Source organism: Aplidium turbinatum, chromosome 14 (assembly GCF_918807975.1).
Source record: "Aplidium turbinatum chromosome 14, kaAplTurb1.1, whole genome shotgun sequence".
NCBI classification, from domain to species: Eukaryota; Metazoa; Chordata; class Ascidiacea; order Aplousobranchia; family Polyclinidae; genus Aplidium; species Aplidium turbinatum.
Genome location: NC_137485.1, coordinates 9,859,920 through 9,877,097, shown reverse-complemented (window position 1 = coordinate 9,877,097; position 17,178 = coordinate 9,859,920). Strand labels below are relative to the sequence as shown.

Below are 17,178 nucleotides of genomic sequence, written 5' to 3'. Positions count from 1 at the left end.
TCACCACTTGGCTATGCAGCCGACCTCACCACTCGGCTAGGCAGCCAACCTCACCATTCGGCTATGCAGCCGACCTCACCACTCGGTTATGCAGCCAACCTCACCATTCGGCTATCCAGCCGACCTCACCATTCGGCTATGCAGCCGACCTCACCACTCGTCTATGAAGCCGACCTCACCACTCGGATATGCAGCCGACCTCACCACTCGGCTAGGCAGCCGACCTCACCACTCGGCTAGGCAGCCGACCTCACCACTCGGCTAGGCAGCCGACCTCACCACTCGGCTAGGCAGCCGACCTCACCACTCGGCTAGGCAGCCGACCTCACCACTCGGCTATGCAACCAACCTCACCACTCGGCTATCCAGCCAACCTCACCATTCGGCTATGCAATTATTATAACTAAAAGATGTTTATGGTGCAGCATGTCGGCGGCCAGGTTTTAAAAGGAATTTAATATCATTCTGCGGCTATAAAATGTTGAATAAATTAAATGACCCAGAGTAGGGAGTTTGACACACGTGACCTGAAGCGTAGTTACAACAATAGTAGGTTACGTAATTGTCAAATAATGATGAATGGATGTTATGTTACAACTTGTCAATGTAAATACGTCAATGTAAATAGTTTGTTAAACATAAAGAGCTAAAAAAATAATAATAATAAAAGAAATATAATAATAGCAAATAACAACAAAATCCAGCACAATAAGATAAATAATAATATTAAAAAATGATGTTTGACAGCAGCAAATAAGGACAACCACAATTCCTTTAGTTAAGTTTCATTAAAAATTGTTGAAAGGTTCATCAGAAACATCGTCATATGAAACCAACTATCCACGATCATCCATCAGATCAAGTTCCTCATCATCTCACCACGTGCAACAGCAAAGTAAGTTTGAAATCAACTTGTTTTTAAAGGGGCAGTAAACCCCAAACCATACTTTTCGATTTTTTTCTTTGTAAGTGCTCTAGAGATGTATAATAAGTGGTTGTCGTTGAAATTTTTCCTTAATTTCATTGCGTTTCCTTTGTAGGGCCGTTTTAGTTAGCCCTTAGTTTCAGAGCGACGCGTGCTCACTGAACCGTGCCATAATCGGACGTGACGTCATAACGGTACAAGCTGCTCGTATGTTCACGCAAGATGCATTTGAAATGCAGAGTAAGAGATCGCTTATGGTGTCGTTTCCAGCAAATGCAATGAACTATTTATGTCGATTTTAAGCAGCTTAGTAGTTGATAAAATGAACACCGAAAGCAACTAGCTTCAGGCAAGCACCATATTAGTTTATAAAGAACTAGGAACATTTTTTCAAGAACTCTGATAGGTATACTTTAGTGTACAAGTACAAAAATCACTCTCTCTATGCACACGGCAAAGCTTTTCTTGAAGCAGACTTTGAATTGTGACTTCTTTTTATTTCAAATCAGGATAATTTAAATCCAACATATTTTCTATGTTCACTTGAAAATTTCGACCTAATAGCCGAAACAACGCATGACGGCAGAGGCACACGGATTGAATGACAAAGGTAACCCCAGATCCACCGAACAAATTGTCTGTAGACAATGTGCCTATAACGTATTTAAAAGCAACTTTTGGTTACATGAATATAATACAACATGATTGCCCACGTTTAGGTATTGCATTTGCTACATCATTTAAGACGGGTTTTGGTTAGAAAACCGTGAAAAATAAGATGCAATTGCATCAGAAACATCTGGATGCAAACGTCTAAGCATAAATGCATGGAAAGAGGTGTGCTTTCCCATTCTTCTCGGTGTTCTGCCAATGTTTCCCTTTCACACAATGCAATCTTCAAAAGGCTCTTGGCATGATCTTTAAAAAAGATAATGCATTTTAAATCAATAAAAATGTATGGTAGTCACAATGATTGCTGCACACATTTCACTTTACCGCACATGCTTATCCAGTCAACGAAATCAGTCCTTTTTACATTGATTCAACGTTTTGCAAACGTTGAATCAATGTAAAATTGACGAATTTTGCGTCAAATAAATGAATAATAAAATGACAAAATTTGCGTCAAATCCGTCGTTTTTACATTGTTTCAACGTCTGCAAAACGTTGAATCAATGTAAAAATGATTGATTTTGCTGACTGGGTAATCACATACTACAACTACACAGTACACATATTATAAAGTAGCAGTTTTGGAATATTGCTAATTTCATAAAATTATGGTGTATAGATAACTTATGGTAAGTGGGGTTTTCTTTGATCGTTTTTAGAGAATAGCCTCATTCCTTATGCTTTGCTTTCGGATAGCTAACCCGAAACCTAGCGGTAGACCTGCTGCTATTCTTGTTGGAATGAATAGCAGTTACAAGTTGTCTATGCATAGTATAAAAGAAATGCAGTTACAAGTTGTCTATGCATAGTATAAAAGAAATGCAGACCAAAATGATGTTTGCACTCACAAGCCAATAAAAACTTATCTTTTATTACATCTATTATAACAAATCCGTAACAAAAATGTTGACCAACAATAGGCCTTCCCATCCCGCCCCGTTAGCTCAGTGGTTACGCGCCCGGCTCAAGTTCGACTCTCGGAGTGTGCGCTTGAGCAACGCACTTTCAGGACTGCTTCCCATTCAGTGGCACCTAGTGAATTCTCCGGCAACAACACTTCAACAATCGAAAAACTTCAACTTTGCTAATCTCGGTAACCAGCCCTGTGTCAAGAGCCTCCACCAGTATGCGAAACTACCAGGAATAACCAATCAAGGCTTTGCCAGTCCGAGGATAAAGATTCAAAACCAACCAAGACACAAGCAGTTTTACAAATGAAACTCATTTTGGCAGCATGATTCTCAAAAGCAGCAAGCAATGTATGATGTATGAGGGGACGACATCATCGCCACCTGTTATTTCATATGTTAGTTTATTATAGAGTTAAAATTTCTTACCTTTTGCCACACTCCTTGGCTTCATGGCATCCTTTTGACAAACAAACACGAAAATCCGATATGTTGTATTGTGTTGCGGCATAACAAATAACGATTTTTGTTTGGCTTGACCCATCAGAATACCAGGACAACTATGAACACAAAAAGCACATTACAAAACAGCACAATACAACTCAAGATTACAAGACAGTAGGCTAATAAAGAAAACTCACATTTATGTACTGTTACATTACCGTTGTATATCGTGCTAGCCAGTAAATGAAATAAACACCAGTTTGTCAAGGACTTGTTTTTGTTAATATACTTGGTGAGTTATAGATGGGTCATTTTAAAATTACATGTAGCTAGGATAGGAATCGCTATGCCAGCAGGCAGCAACTAAAATGTAATAGGCTTAGCCGGAAGATATTCTAAATTATATGAAAAACAATTTCTCAAGGATGGTACAGTACTCCCCATTCCCCAATTTATGTACGGTACTTTATAACAAACATGTAGTAACATTATTGTTAACTCAACATTACTTCAAGAACTTGACGTTTCCTGACAGCCGGTCGTATGGGGATGGATTGGAATTTTGTTGTGGAGTTGTCTCCCCACTGGACCTTGACTCCAAAGGTTGCAGAGTTGTTGAAATGGATTTTTTTGAAAAAAATTGAAGGGCATGCATTGCGGTTTAATGCTGTGTGGCAAGTCCCATGTTAAATTGAAGATTTTGAAAATCTGTTTCCTTGAAATGGAGTCGGCATTATTATGCTGGTCTCTGTTGCTCCTGGCCATACTCTTGTGGTGTTTACAAACTTGTCCCATTTCAATTTTCTTGTATGAAGAACCACCAGATGAACACTTAACAGTCATACACAACACATCGACTTGTCATGATGAGTATAAAACTGTAACAGGTTTAGCTTAATCTATTCAAGTAAGGTATGGCACTGGGAAAGCATGTACCGTATATTGAGGTAGGCATATTAGTTTAGCCTGTCTGATAGGCCTACAAACATGTCTGATAGTACACAAACATGACTGAAGATGAAAAATAAATAAATTTAAGCCCCTACAACCCTTGACTGTCTAAACCTCTTGTTACTAAATCCCATCAAAACCATTCTGTAGCACTGAAGCAAAATAATCGCATTTGCTTGTTTCCTGCAAACAGTGCAAGGCCTAGTGTAAATGTGTAGTATGGTCTCTAAAATGATGTAATCTAGTATCAAAGCTACAATAAACTAAATCTGAGCTAAAATTTTTACTTGTGATAATCTTATCTACTGCTGCAACGCTTCAAACCTTATCTGCAGCTGCACTCAACACCTTAAACCAGCAAAATGTTTTTGCCAAAGTCTGGTTATGACGTCACGTAAGCAAATATTTTATTTTGACAACAGTTGAGGCGGCGTGTGTTCGAATTGCAAAACCAAAACTTTGTTTTAAGATTGCGCGAGAACAAATGGGTACTTTTTCATAAAAACAAGTGCAACGTGTTTTTGAATATCCCCTTTATGTATTTCAACTCTCAATTTGCATTTGAAAATGGGGTTGTCTGCCCCTTTAACATGTTGTGACTAACATAAATTGTAGGCCCACACAGAATTATAAGTTCAGTTCTCAGAGCAACCGACTCCAAAGCAAAACAACTTCAGATCAAGTTAAACTCTAAAGGAAAGGAAATGACAAAGTTTAAATGTTTTTAAATAACATTTTAGTTACAATTTTAGTTCGTTTGGTTAAGTTTTGTCACAAATTATTAAAAGGCTCATCAGAAGCATCTTCACATGAAACCAACTATCCACGATCATCCATCAGATCAAGTTCTTCATCTCGCTACGTGCAACAGCAAAGTAAGTTTGTTATCAATTTGTTTTTATCATTTCGTCTTAATTATTGCTTTGATATAAATACATAGTTTTGATAAAAAGCTTCAAACTGTTGTGCGTCAAGTATTGTGGCTAATTTTACATGAGGTCTCTGTATGCTTGGTTTGTGGCGTACTTTAATCAGAAGATAAATTGTGTAATTTGCTTTTTTTGTTTTTGTGACTTATGCTTTCATAAAGTGTCTAAAACAATTAGCAATATTATGAATGTTATATTGAAGCTACTCCAACGGAAGTTGATCTGGAAGTACTGCAAGACACAATTCCAAAAACACCAGAATCTGCATCTCTGTCGTCCACATCTCTATCGCATGTCTATTCTTCCATTCAATCATCATCTTCGAATCCTGGTAAGTTAAATACAAGATCAAGTGTGGCAATTATTTTAAGTTTATTTTACGATGCAATATAGACTTAAAATAATTATAGGTTATCATAGCTGAGACTGTTCAAGTTCAACTCTGTTTAACTTTATTTTACAATTTTAAATTTAAGTGCACCCACAACGTATGTGCACCCAAACAATATATTTAGGCTATCATTGCTGACGTCGTCTTCAAGACAAACATATGTGCACCCAAAGAGGAGCAGTAGAGCGCTACTTTTGCAGCGCCGCTACTAGCTGCTAGCGCGCTATTTTAGTAGCAACAGCGGTGCTAAATTTTTGTTAGAGTTGCAGCTGCAGTGGCGACGTTACTTCTGTTCTAAAGTAGCGGTAGCGAAGAGGCGCTACATTTACTTCAGTTTTACTTCTGCTTACGCTACTTTCCAATTCAAAGTGAAATAAATTGTTTAAAATAAAAACAATTTTGCTGGCAACACTGGAGCATAAGAATAAACTTTCACGTAGAACAGTTTTTCTATCACGACGTTGAAATTGTAGTGTAAACAAATGTGGTACAGAAAGGTGATATCATTCGTTTTTCAAGGTTATTTTAACTTCAATAGGCACTTGATTGGAGCTTTCCAGTGTCAGTTCAAAACAAAAGTAGCGCGTACAAGTAGATGTACTGCGCGCTACAGTTTGTTTGTAGCAGTAGTGCGTTACTTTTCATCAACTGGTAGTGCCGCTGTTATGGCACATTGTAACGGTAGCTATAGCGCGCTATTTTCAAAGTAACAGATGCCCACTTTTGTGTGTACCCAACTATCACACATCTCAGATTGGGAATTCTAACGAGTGTTATACATCAACAACATCATCAAGAATGAGCTAGTGAACCCAGTGAAGGATAACATGGCTTTGAAATTGAAGGAAATTTATTTTCTTTTTCAGAAGCAACACCTCAACTGATGTCACAAACACCAAGCTCATCTCAACGAACTACGTCATCTCTTCACTCTGAACAACAAGAGAGTAAGCTAAGATTTTAAAAATTATTTTACATATTTTGTTGTGAAATAATTGAAAATGTCTCCATATGGAAAGTCATAAGCATATTATTGTAGATTAGGCTGGACTAGCCTAGGCTACCACAAGATGTTGTAAACGACAACCAACTTTATTTCCGAAGTATCGTCAGTCAGCACGACTGACTATCAGGGTGGCTCATGCAGTTGCATACTACCAGTTTAGCAACAATATTGGACAACACAGAAACATATTGAACGAAATGAAAAACTTTGCAGGGTACAAAGTTAAAAAATAATTAACATAAATTGTTTTTCATTGATAACATTTACTAGATGTATCACGTACCCTGTGGTGAAAATTCTTCTGTGGTTATGTAGTTGCCTTTTCCTAATGTAATGTGTTTTCCGCTCTGTCTGTTTTCCACACTATTGCTTTTAATCGCTGCGTATTTCTTGATGAGGGCTTACGTTAAGGCGAAATTGTTCGACTGTTTTAAAACTATTTGTGAATATGTAAAATGCAGTTATAGCAAAATCGATTTCTAATTATAAAACTGAAGCAAGTAAACTGTTGCTGTGATATTAATAATGAGGTATGTAGATAGATATTAATGGGTATCTTATACAAAATTTCTAATAGACTTTTGTTAAAACATGAATCGCTCAAAGTTTAATCAAATAAAGTTAACAGCAACGCAAGTGGCCACTTTGAAAAATAGTGTTTGCGAAGATTTTTATTTTTTTATTTAAAGGTTCAACAAAAGAATTTGAAAAACTTCAAAAAAGAACTCGCAAACTTTACCATCCGAAGCATGACGTTGATGTTTCTAACGTTGATGTTTCTCCAGAGAACATTCCAGAAATTTATCCTGAAATGCTTCATGTTGATTTTTACCAAGGAAGGTTTATTCCTGATGATGACAATTACAATCCTAAAAGTCGAGGAATTAAGTTATCTGGATCTGACAGAACAGTAACAATCGATCAATTGGTTTCTGATATTCAAAAGTACAGTTATGTGTCGGTCATCGGATATCCTGGGTCCGGAAAAACAACCCTATCGAAACGCCTGGCAAGACGACTTTCTCAAAATGACGACTGTCTTGTCTTAAGGCTGCTTTTTATGAAGATGAACAAATGCAACGAACAATTGGAGTTAAAAGAGTTTCTACTGGGAGACTGCAATTACAACTTAAAAGACGAAGAAAAAAATTCTGTTTTTGAATGCATCACAGACAATCCGGAAAACTGCTTCATAATTTTGGATGGATTTGATCAAGTAAGTTGGAACTTGGAAGACAATGTGAAAAAATCTAACTACAACACTTCACTTCAATATTGGGAACTTGTTTCGAATCTTTGTTTGGGAATATTTCTTGAAAATTGTCACTTGATATTCACTTCTCGACCACACGCTATGCTTTATATTCCAAAAAGATGCCGACCCAATCGCACTTACTTCATTCGTGATCTGACGACTGACAACATGAAAACATTATTCCACGCCTTAGTCAACGACCAACAACAATCCGAGACTCTTTGGAACGAACTTACCATAAAAACTCCACATTTAACATCAATGTGCCACAACCCTCTGATGCTGCAACTCTACGTGAAAGCATCTCTTGGATCGTCACAAATTGATGATATATCTACGATGACCAGGATATTTCATACTGTGTTGTTAAATCTTAAAACCTCCACACACGCCGTTTCCACATCTGATGACATTGTCATCAGACTTTCCAAAATCGCCTATGAAGCAACAAAAAAAGGAACTGTATTGATCACAACAGACAATCTTATAAAAGAAAGTCTCACCAGTCAGAAAGTTCAAGATCTTGTCGTCACTCTAATGGGAGCAAACAGAGAATATCCACTGCTAGAAGGGCAGCAACGGTTATATTTTAGTCACCAGACCTTCCAAGAATACTTCAGTGCTTTATATATCTGTCGTGAAATGTCATTACCTGATTTCAAATTATTTGTTCAAAATAACTTAATGGAGGGTCACTGGTCTGTTGTTGTCCTATTTACGGCTGGACTTCTTTTGGATCCAATCATGAACAAAGGTAAGTTTGTGTTTTATTTACAGACTATTGATCATAAAGCTAACAACAAATTATATCATTGCGTTTCTTTTCATTACGATAAGTTAAGATATGATTTATCAACATTATGAGAAAAAATCATTGCAACAATTTATCCTCGTTAAACAAATTTTAATTCACAAATAAAACCTTGAGACTTGATGTCATTTTATATAATAATGCTGCACCACCAACAAAACTTTTTTTTAAAGCTATTATAGATCTATCGAGTTCTGCAGTTAACAAACATCTTTCATTGAAATCTACGCCAGCACTGACGCAATCATCAACTTATTTTTTACAAACTGCCACAAGTAGGAATATCAGCTAGATATTTTGCGATTGTCTTGTGACAAAGAGCAGTATGTGCTTGCTTTCTTGTCTGCTACAAGTAAAATTACTTTTAGCAACCACTGGGCTAGACGATCGTCCGCATGTGCCGACAATCTTTATTTCCCAACGGCTCAACCACGCAGCTGCTTCAGAGCAGTGTATTTTATAGTTGAACATGGTTTGTAACCTGTATGGTCACTAACATTACATCAAGAGCAAGAAACTTATTCATTCTGCTTTTCAACAACGTGTTTCATTTTTGCAGATTTATCGAGCTCTGCAATGAACCAACGTCCTTCAGTAGAATCTACGTCAGCACTGACGCAATTACCAACTTCGTCTTCACAAACTGCTTCAAGTAGGGTTACTGACTAGATAATGGTCACTGTGTGCATAAAATTTTAATCATTGCGAGCTCCGTTCCTGGTGAATTTTATAATGCTGCAACAATCGGCTTGAGCGCTCAATGGCAATAAATTTATTTAATCTTATGTTTCAACATCGTGTTTCATTTTTATAGATCTATCGAGCACTGCTATGAACCAAGGTCCTTCAGATGAATCTACCTCATCACAAACGCCATCATCTTCCCACCAACCAAGCTCTTCTGGTAATATTATCGTATAACAAATAAATATCCCAATAAATATATTGTTGACATTATGTCAGACTTAGTGGCCAACTAGCCATGTTTAAATGTACTTTGTTTTACATATATGCTTTAAGTCTACATCATATGCACGCCCTTAACTTTAGCAGTTTTTTCCACTTTTTCCTGCTGTTGGTTTTGTTCCCATATTATTATTCCAATATTAAAACTCAAGGTTGATAATATAAAAAATATTAAATATTTAAATATTAAATAATATTAAATTGTCATAAAATTTTCGTACAAGTTTAAGTTTGAAATTGAAGGCACATTTTAGCTCATATTTCTATAAACACTGAAATGGGTCATTTAAATGTTAAGTAGTTGAATGAGCAATGGGTTTACTTTGGAATATTACATTATTGTCTTAGTTTTTGAGGAAGCACATAAAACATTTTTACTCCTTAAATCCACTGCTGAAACATTTGCGTGCCAAATGCAGTCGATTAAGATAAAAATAAAAAAGCAAAACGATTGAAAAACATTTGCATAAAGGAAGAAAATTTATATGTTTTTTCTCGATTTTTTTATGGGGTAGTACGTGACTAAGTGCCCCCTAGATTTTTATTGCCCACAAGCTCATTGAACAGAACTTAAATAACTGAAATTGTTAACAGAATTAAATTGCCTTTGAACGTGATTTTGCTAGGTTACGATAATTGAAACATTATTAAAATCACCCCGCATTGAAGCAACTTTGTCATAAATTTTTAAAGATCATTGACTAGAAAGCGGTTTGCTACGGTGACAAAGAACAACAAACCAAACGTAATTATTTAAAGTCGAAGTAACAAACCAAACATTATTATTACACCCAGCGTCAAACATCGATGCAAAGGAAATATTTCGAATCATCTCGAAGGCCACATTATAGTATTTAAATAAGTGATTGTGGAATCTTTATCCGCGAACTGAGAAAACTTCTTTGAGAGCTTAATCCTGGCAGTTTTGCAGACTAGTAGAGGCTTTGAACCACTGACCCATGACCGGTCGCCAAGTTTGACAAAAACTGTTGTTTGTCAAGTATTCCATCCACTTAGTGACGCTGAATGAAGAGCTGTCCTTGAAATAGTTGCTCAAGCGCACACCACGAGAGTCGAACCAGCTTTGTTTGATCTTGCGGGTAGTTTGTAGACACAGTCAACGCTGAACCAGCTGAGCTATCGAGCTGACAATTTGCAGCTACTGTATATGTCATACAAACCTGTTCTGCATTGTTGAGGCCCATTAGAACAAATTATAAAATGCGGAATAGCCCTGCTACCTTTATCAAAGCGACGTTTACAAATCATAATTTTAATGACAAGTTTTTATATTTTAGATGAAAAAATACGAAAAAGGCAACTATTTGTTGAGGAATTGCTGAAAGAAACCCGGAAAGTTGCCAGCGGTAAGTAAAAGTAGGCTAAAGCTTCAATACAATGAACATCAAAAAGAATATAATTTTAAAAACATGTAAGTACAGTAGCGACTAGTTTCCAGAAACTTTTACTTTAAAAGTTTTACTCAAATAAAAACAAAACTGTGAAGTCATAGAACAAAGCTTCATCAAGGTGAAAAACCACAGGAAACCGTCTCAGTGCGGCCGCATGAATTCAGAAAAAAAAAAAAAAATGAGATAGAATTAAATATTTTTAAATACATTCGTACCATTTCTTTTTTGCATGAAGCTTGATAAATTAAATTTAGGTAAAAGTTTCAAAAATTTTACAAAAATCACTAAATAATCGCAGCTTGACGATTTAAATGCATTTATTATTTCACTGAAAGGTAGCCTAAGTGTTAAAAGGGTAAAACATGTATTCAAAAGCAAATCAAGAAGAAGCGTCATAATTGTAACACTTTGCAAGAAAGGTTAAAACTATAGACGTAAACCAATTTTGATGATACGAATTTCGCTACAAATGATCCTATGAGGTCTGGCAGCACTGCTTGTAAAACTTCAGGTAGGCTACCAGTTAAATTTTGATTTTAGTGACAATTTCATAATACCAAAAAAACATTTAGTACAAATTAAAGTTGAATTTTAAAACAATTAATTAAATTTCCGTTCAGAATAGGCTACCTTTTCATTTGATTTCGATTTCCACTTGTAGGTCTACACCTGCTTCTTGTATTCAATTTCTATTCCACACTCAAATTGTAGGTTACTTTCTTTGTCCCTAGCGAATTCTTAATCAATTTTGAAGATCTTTCCATCAGTGTGACCACAAACAAATACTTTTTTTACTAGATTTTTTTACAAGACAAATTTTTAGTTTTGAACCTAATGTTGAGAGCTTAAGCTGCTGATTTTAAAACATTGCAGTAATGCCATCTTTCATGGGTCCACTAAGCTGATGCAAGAGAGAGTAGCCTAACCCATTCGCAGTGGTGTTACTGACTGGAATAGATAAAATAATGGTAACCAATTGTAAAGAAGCGAATAATAGTCATTTCTCATAAAAAAATGTTATCCCCTCGGTTTCAGCTTTATACTTGCAGAATTTACACTAGGAAATATTTTTGAGAAGATTGTTGAGAGCTGAAACCTCATCAAACAGCCTATCTCTGATTGCCATCTATGGATTTTTGAACACTGCACTGCATCTATGGATATTTGAACACTGCAAAACTTTACGCCTGAACGAATCAATTGTATCTCAGCTAGCTTAGAAAATAGAGCATTTGTTTTGTGCAAAAGTAATAGTCCTATCTTGAATTGCTGAAAATATGATAAAAGTAAGGACGCAAGTCGAAAATAAGGTCATTTCTTAGAAATAAAGACAGTAATATTTTCTAAGATGTAGTTTTACGAATTATGGACAAATCTTAGAAAGAAGAACGATATGGAAGCCCTGACTATAGCCCTTGTTGTTTTTCATAAATAGGAATAGTATACTGTGCTGCTCTAGAGAACAATGCTTATAGCTGTTTTACAGTAAAAGCTATGGCCTACTGAACTGGGAGGACGTTAAATTTTTTCTTAAAAACATAAAACTCAATATTTATGACATGAAACTTAAAAAAAAGTTTAATTTAAGCAAACTTTAATCAAGCATCATCATCATAATCCATCGTCGGTTTGCTCCCCACTAGTGGGGGTGGCCGATTGTTTCCGCGCAGCAATTGTTTTAATCCCTTTTCTCCATTTCACCCTGTCCTTTGCATCTTCCTCCTTCAGTCCGACTTTTTTAAATTCATCCTTCACTTGTTGTTTCCACGTTCTTCTTGGACGACCGCGTTTCCTCTTCCCATCCACCTTTAGATCTAGTGCCTTTCTAAGAAAACTTCCTTCCTCCCTCCTTATCACATGTCCATACCATCTTACTCCATTTGCCCTTGCCAGTTGGTCTATGGTCTCTTTCATCTCTAGCATATCCAACAATTCTTCAGTCCTTTTTTCCCTTCTCGTTTTCACCCCACACATTGCTCTCACCATTGACCTTTCCGTTCTTCTCAGGATTGCCAGTTCACTCTCTCTCAATACCCATGTCTCGCTACCATATAGCATTGCAGGCCGCACACAGCTCCGATATACTTTTCCGTTCATCCTTAGTGAAAATTTTCTGCCATGCAACATTTCCCCACATTCCCTGAACTTTGCCCAGCCCAATCTTGCCCTTGTTGTCACCGCTGCTTCACATCCACCACTTCCATTTATCCGATCACCCAGATAACAGAAGTCTGTCACTGTTTCGATGCCATGGCAGAACTCATCATCATGGCCTTCCACTTCATTCCTTCCTTTACTGCATTTCCCACAAACAAAACACTTCGCCAATCTTGTTGCGGCTCTCTTGACATTAGCACATCTTGCATGTACCCACTTTCCACATTCTTTGCATTGCATTGAATTTCTCATCACTCTCTTGCCACATATTCCACAGGGATCTACTTTGTTCTCAACAACTGTTCCTTCTGCTCCACTCACCATCACTTTTGTTTTTTCAAGATTCACCTTCATACCCTTGGTTTCCAATGCTTCTTTCCATTTCTCAAACTTTCTCTCCAGTCCCTCCATACTATTACTTGTCAAGACCAGGTCGTCTGCATACAAAATTTCACTCAATAAGCCCTCCCTCACTCCTTCAGTTACAACGTCAACCACAATAGCAAATATCAGAGGTGACAAAACTGATCCTTGGTGTACACCAACCTTCACAAAAAACTCGTTTGAATAATTTGATCCAACTCTCACTTTTGTTCTTGCATCCTCATACATAGACATCACAGCTCTCACTACTACCTCCGGTATACCTCTTTTCCTCATTGCCCACTCCATCACTTTCCTTGGTACTCTGTCAAATGCCTTTTCTAAGTTTGCTGCATTTAAATAATATTTTGGAGCATAGATTTTCCAGCCGGATGCCCTTCCTGACGCTAACCACAGTTATTGGCGGTGGGCCTAGCCTTTACTTAAAAAGTATTTCCTGCAAGGCAGCAGGATTTCTAACAAGTTTTAGCCAACCAGTCGAGGTTGTTGCCCATAAGGTAGGACGTGAACCCACTTGTTAGTTTGGTGTGTGATCAAAACCAGTGTTCCCCGAGACCCATGGTGTAACAATCCATGGCGACTGCCCAGGGTTCAAAGATGCTACTTGTACCCCACACTTACCTCACAATAAATTTTCTGACACTAGTTGCTACTTAAATGTGTAGGTAAATATTGTTTGTTTTTTTGTGGGCAACACTACGCAAGAAATCCCGCGTAAACCTGCAGGCGACGATTTTTGTTGATTGCTAACAGAGTTGCCAACATTGCAGTCTATTCGTAAGCTTAGTCATACCTTTTATAAGTAGGCGCGTATTTTTGAAACTTGTAAGGTAATCATTAAATTTACTTTATTTTTAATAAAACCTACAATTATTGTGACTTTTTTCCAACTGGTTTAGCTTCACAAATTTATTCTGTTGTTTGTCGCTTTGATTTATTTTTTCAATTCAATTTTGGTTGGCAACACTGCACAAAAACTCCCGCCCAAATCTGCAGGCGACAGCCATTTTGTTTTTAGTCGTTGAAGAGAAAGGCTGAACTTTGATTCAGTTGCAGCAAGAAATAGTTGGTTCAGCTTTCAATTTTGTCATTATTCTGCTTGGATTCATCAGACAAATGTTTTAAAGTTCGTTTCTGTCCTTGTCTTCTGAGTTTGAAGAAAGCATCAGCTTGGATTGAGCTGCAGCAAGAAATGGCTGATGGGAAATTTTTACGATCAAGTTCTAAAGTTGCTTCAAAGATTTATCGAAAAAGAAATCAAAGTTTATTTTAATTTGCAAGCTCTGGTTAGTTTAATGTTTTAACAAAAGTTTAGTTTCCACCTGCAAAGCTAACCTAAGTATTTTATCCTAATTTGATAAAACTTTGAAACCGTTGAAGAGAAAACTTGTGATTTTGTGACGAGCTAACAAAAGTCTACTCAAGTTATTTTCAAATTAGAACTTTGACTCAAACCTGAAAGTTTTGTTCAAAACAATTTGTTTATATTTTATTTGCGATATAAATGAATTAATGTTTTGTTCTTTAGTAAACAACTTGTGTTCAATGTTTGATTATTTTATGGTTAGAACCAAACTGTTTTTAGACTACAACCTAGTTAGCCGAGCTATTATTGATTGATATTATTCCTGCATTGTTAGATCACAATGATCGCTCCATCATTCCCATCACAAAGATCCTGCGGGAAGGCAACGACTTGAAAGTGACAGTCACAGCAGGAAGTCATTTTGATGGAGGGAGGATACGGATGGAATACTCCAACACTCAGAATGACATCCATGCAGTGACGTCATTCATCAAGTCGATGCCGACGCGACTTGGAATCCTTGCTCTGGTCGATTGCTTTATGACTTCCAATGAGTTCCGTCCATGGAAGGAGGCAATCAAATCGATGCCTGGATCCGTAAGTCATGTTTAACTTTTATAACCAACACATTGATTCATGGTCAGTTGTTACGTTCATTCAACGTCGCATTACGTTGTTTTAACGTCTGAGTTTCACAAAGTAAGTTCCAATTTCCAATTTTAATCATTTTCTAACAATTCTTGTAAACAAAAAATAAATAAACAAAAAGTTACAACATAAATAAATTGTTTATGTTTAATTGTTGCATCATAATTAATTTGTGTTTAGATTGTTGGGATGAGTCTCGATGGCAACCGCCTATCTGTGGATGACGTCATCGAGGTGTTGCGCAAGTTTGAGGAGGAAGTTGTGATGCGGGAATCCCTCGATGATGGAGATGAGTGGAGGATGAGAAGTCCGAACATGGAGGAAAGATCCAAGCTACAAGAAGCACTGGATCGGCTGGACAATAAAGTGAGAATTGTTTACGATGTATCAACGCTATAACAATTAATTGTGTCAACATTAAATCAACGTCACTTATTCGCTTTGTCTTTTACAGAAGTTGAAGATCCAGGTTGGCGGGGATGGTGATAGCAATTATATTTACCTCAGGCACAAGGATTGTTGATGTTTTTATTTATTTGTTGATGTTTATAATAAAATTATGTCATCCAGTGATTTTGTTTGGTTGAGTTAAAAATACAACAAACTGCTTGTTTACATCAGGTGACGTAATATCAACAAAAATAGGTAATGGTATAGCATCGGCCGCCTTGGTCAGTGACGTCAGGAAAATGTGTGACGTCATGCAAAAAAACGCAACTACTTTTGGGAAGGGTGCAAAAACACGGAATAGAAGTGAAAGCGGAATAGATATCCAAATTTTCAACATAAATGTGCTGTAGCTTTCTCATTTCTGCTCGGATTTGAACAATTTTACTATCGTTGGAAAGCACGATGCCTCACATCTACCCGAATGAATTAATTGCCAGTCCAAAGTAGGCATTATATTTATGGAGCGCTAACTTAAACTTTACTATTTTGTACCATTCAATTTTTCAAAAAAAAATACCAAACCAACACAAAATAAAAGAGTAGGCTATGTCTTGTTTTATTCATCTGTTAACTTTCACGTGTATATGTTATCAACAAAACGAGCAATCGTTGCTCAAACGTAACCGCTCGACGAACCCTTTTTCCAAATAGCCTACAGTAGGTGATTCGATCATTGTTCATTATAAGCCGTCCCCCAGTTTGCTGTGATCGGTGAATAGTACCTCCACCAAATGTGCTGTAGCTTTCTCATTTCTTCTCGGATTTTAACAATTCTACTATGGTTGGAAAGCACGATGCTTCATCTACCCGAATGAATTAATTGCCAGTCCAACATATGCCTTGTATTTATGTAGCACTGACTTAAACTTTACTATTTTGTACCAATTCTCAGCAATTCAATTTTTACAATAAAAATACCAAATCAACACAAATAAAAAGAGTATGACTTGGTTTATTCATCTGTTAACTTTCACGTTTATATCTAATCCACAAAACAAGCAATCGTTGCTCAAACGTAACCGCTCGACGAAGTTTTTTCCAATGCATTCAGGCGATTCGATTCGCCCCCCGTTCGCTGTGATCGGTGAATAGTGCCTCCACCAAATGTGCTGTAGCTTTCTCATTTCTGCTCGGATTTTAACAATTCTACTATGGTTGGAAAGCACGATGCTTCATCTACCCGAATGAATTAATTAACAGTCCAACATATGCATTGTATTTATGTAGCACTGACTTAAACTTTACTATTTTGTACCAATTCTCAGCAATTCAATTTTTACAATAAAAATACCAAATCAACACAAATTAAAAGAGTAGGCTATGACTTGGTTTATTCACCTAAAAACTTTCACGTTTACATGTTATCAACAAAACAAAACGAGCAATCGTTGCTCAAACGTAACCGCTCGACGAAGCTTTTTTCCAAATAGCCTACAGTAGGTGATTCGATCATTGTTCATTATAAGCCGTCCCCCCCCCCCCCCCCCCCGTTTACTGTGATCGGTGAGTAGTACCTCAACCAAGTGTGCTGTAGCTTTCTCATTTCTGCTCGGATTTTAACAA

At 36.9% G+C, this 17,178-nt stretch overlaps 2 protein-coding genes across 2 annotated transcripts; one reads left to right on the top strand and one right to left on the bottom strand.

The window, feature by feature from the left end:
* The first annotated feature begins 494 nt into the window (after positions 1 to 494).
* LOC145782883 (uncharacterized) lies at positions 495 to 15,735 on the top strand. The gene is made up of 12 exons (XM_082594647.1): positions 495 to 549; positions 806 to 895; positions 4,689 to 4,775; positions 5,032 to 5,160; positions 6,087 to 6,167; positions 6,916 to 8,235; positions 8,852 to 8,944; positions 9,107 to 9,196; positions 10,557 to 10,625; positions 14,852 to 15,114; positions 15,346 to 15,531; positions 15,620 to 15,735. The coding sequence occupies exons 1-12, from the start codon at positions 495 to 497 to the stop codon at positions 15,686 to 15,688; spliced, it is 2,532 nt and encodes an 843-aa protein (XP_082450773.1). The 3' UTR covers positions 15,689 to 15,735.
* On the bottom strand, positions 1,387 to 3,817 carry LOC145783595 (uncharacterized). Its single transcript, XM_082595489.1, has 3 exons — positions 3,459 to 3,817; positions 2,935 to 3,065; positions 1,387 to 1,843 (listed from the first exon to the last, which is right to left on the bottom strand). The coding sequence occupies exons 1-3, from the start codon at positions 3,602 to 3,604 to the stop codon at positions 1,662 to 1,664; spliced, it is 459 nt and encodes a 152-aa protein (XP_082451615.1). The 5' UTR covers positions 3,605 to 3,817; the 3' UTR covers positions 1,387 to 1,661.
* Positions 15,736 to 17,178: the final 1,443 nt, after the last annotated feature.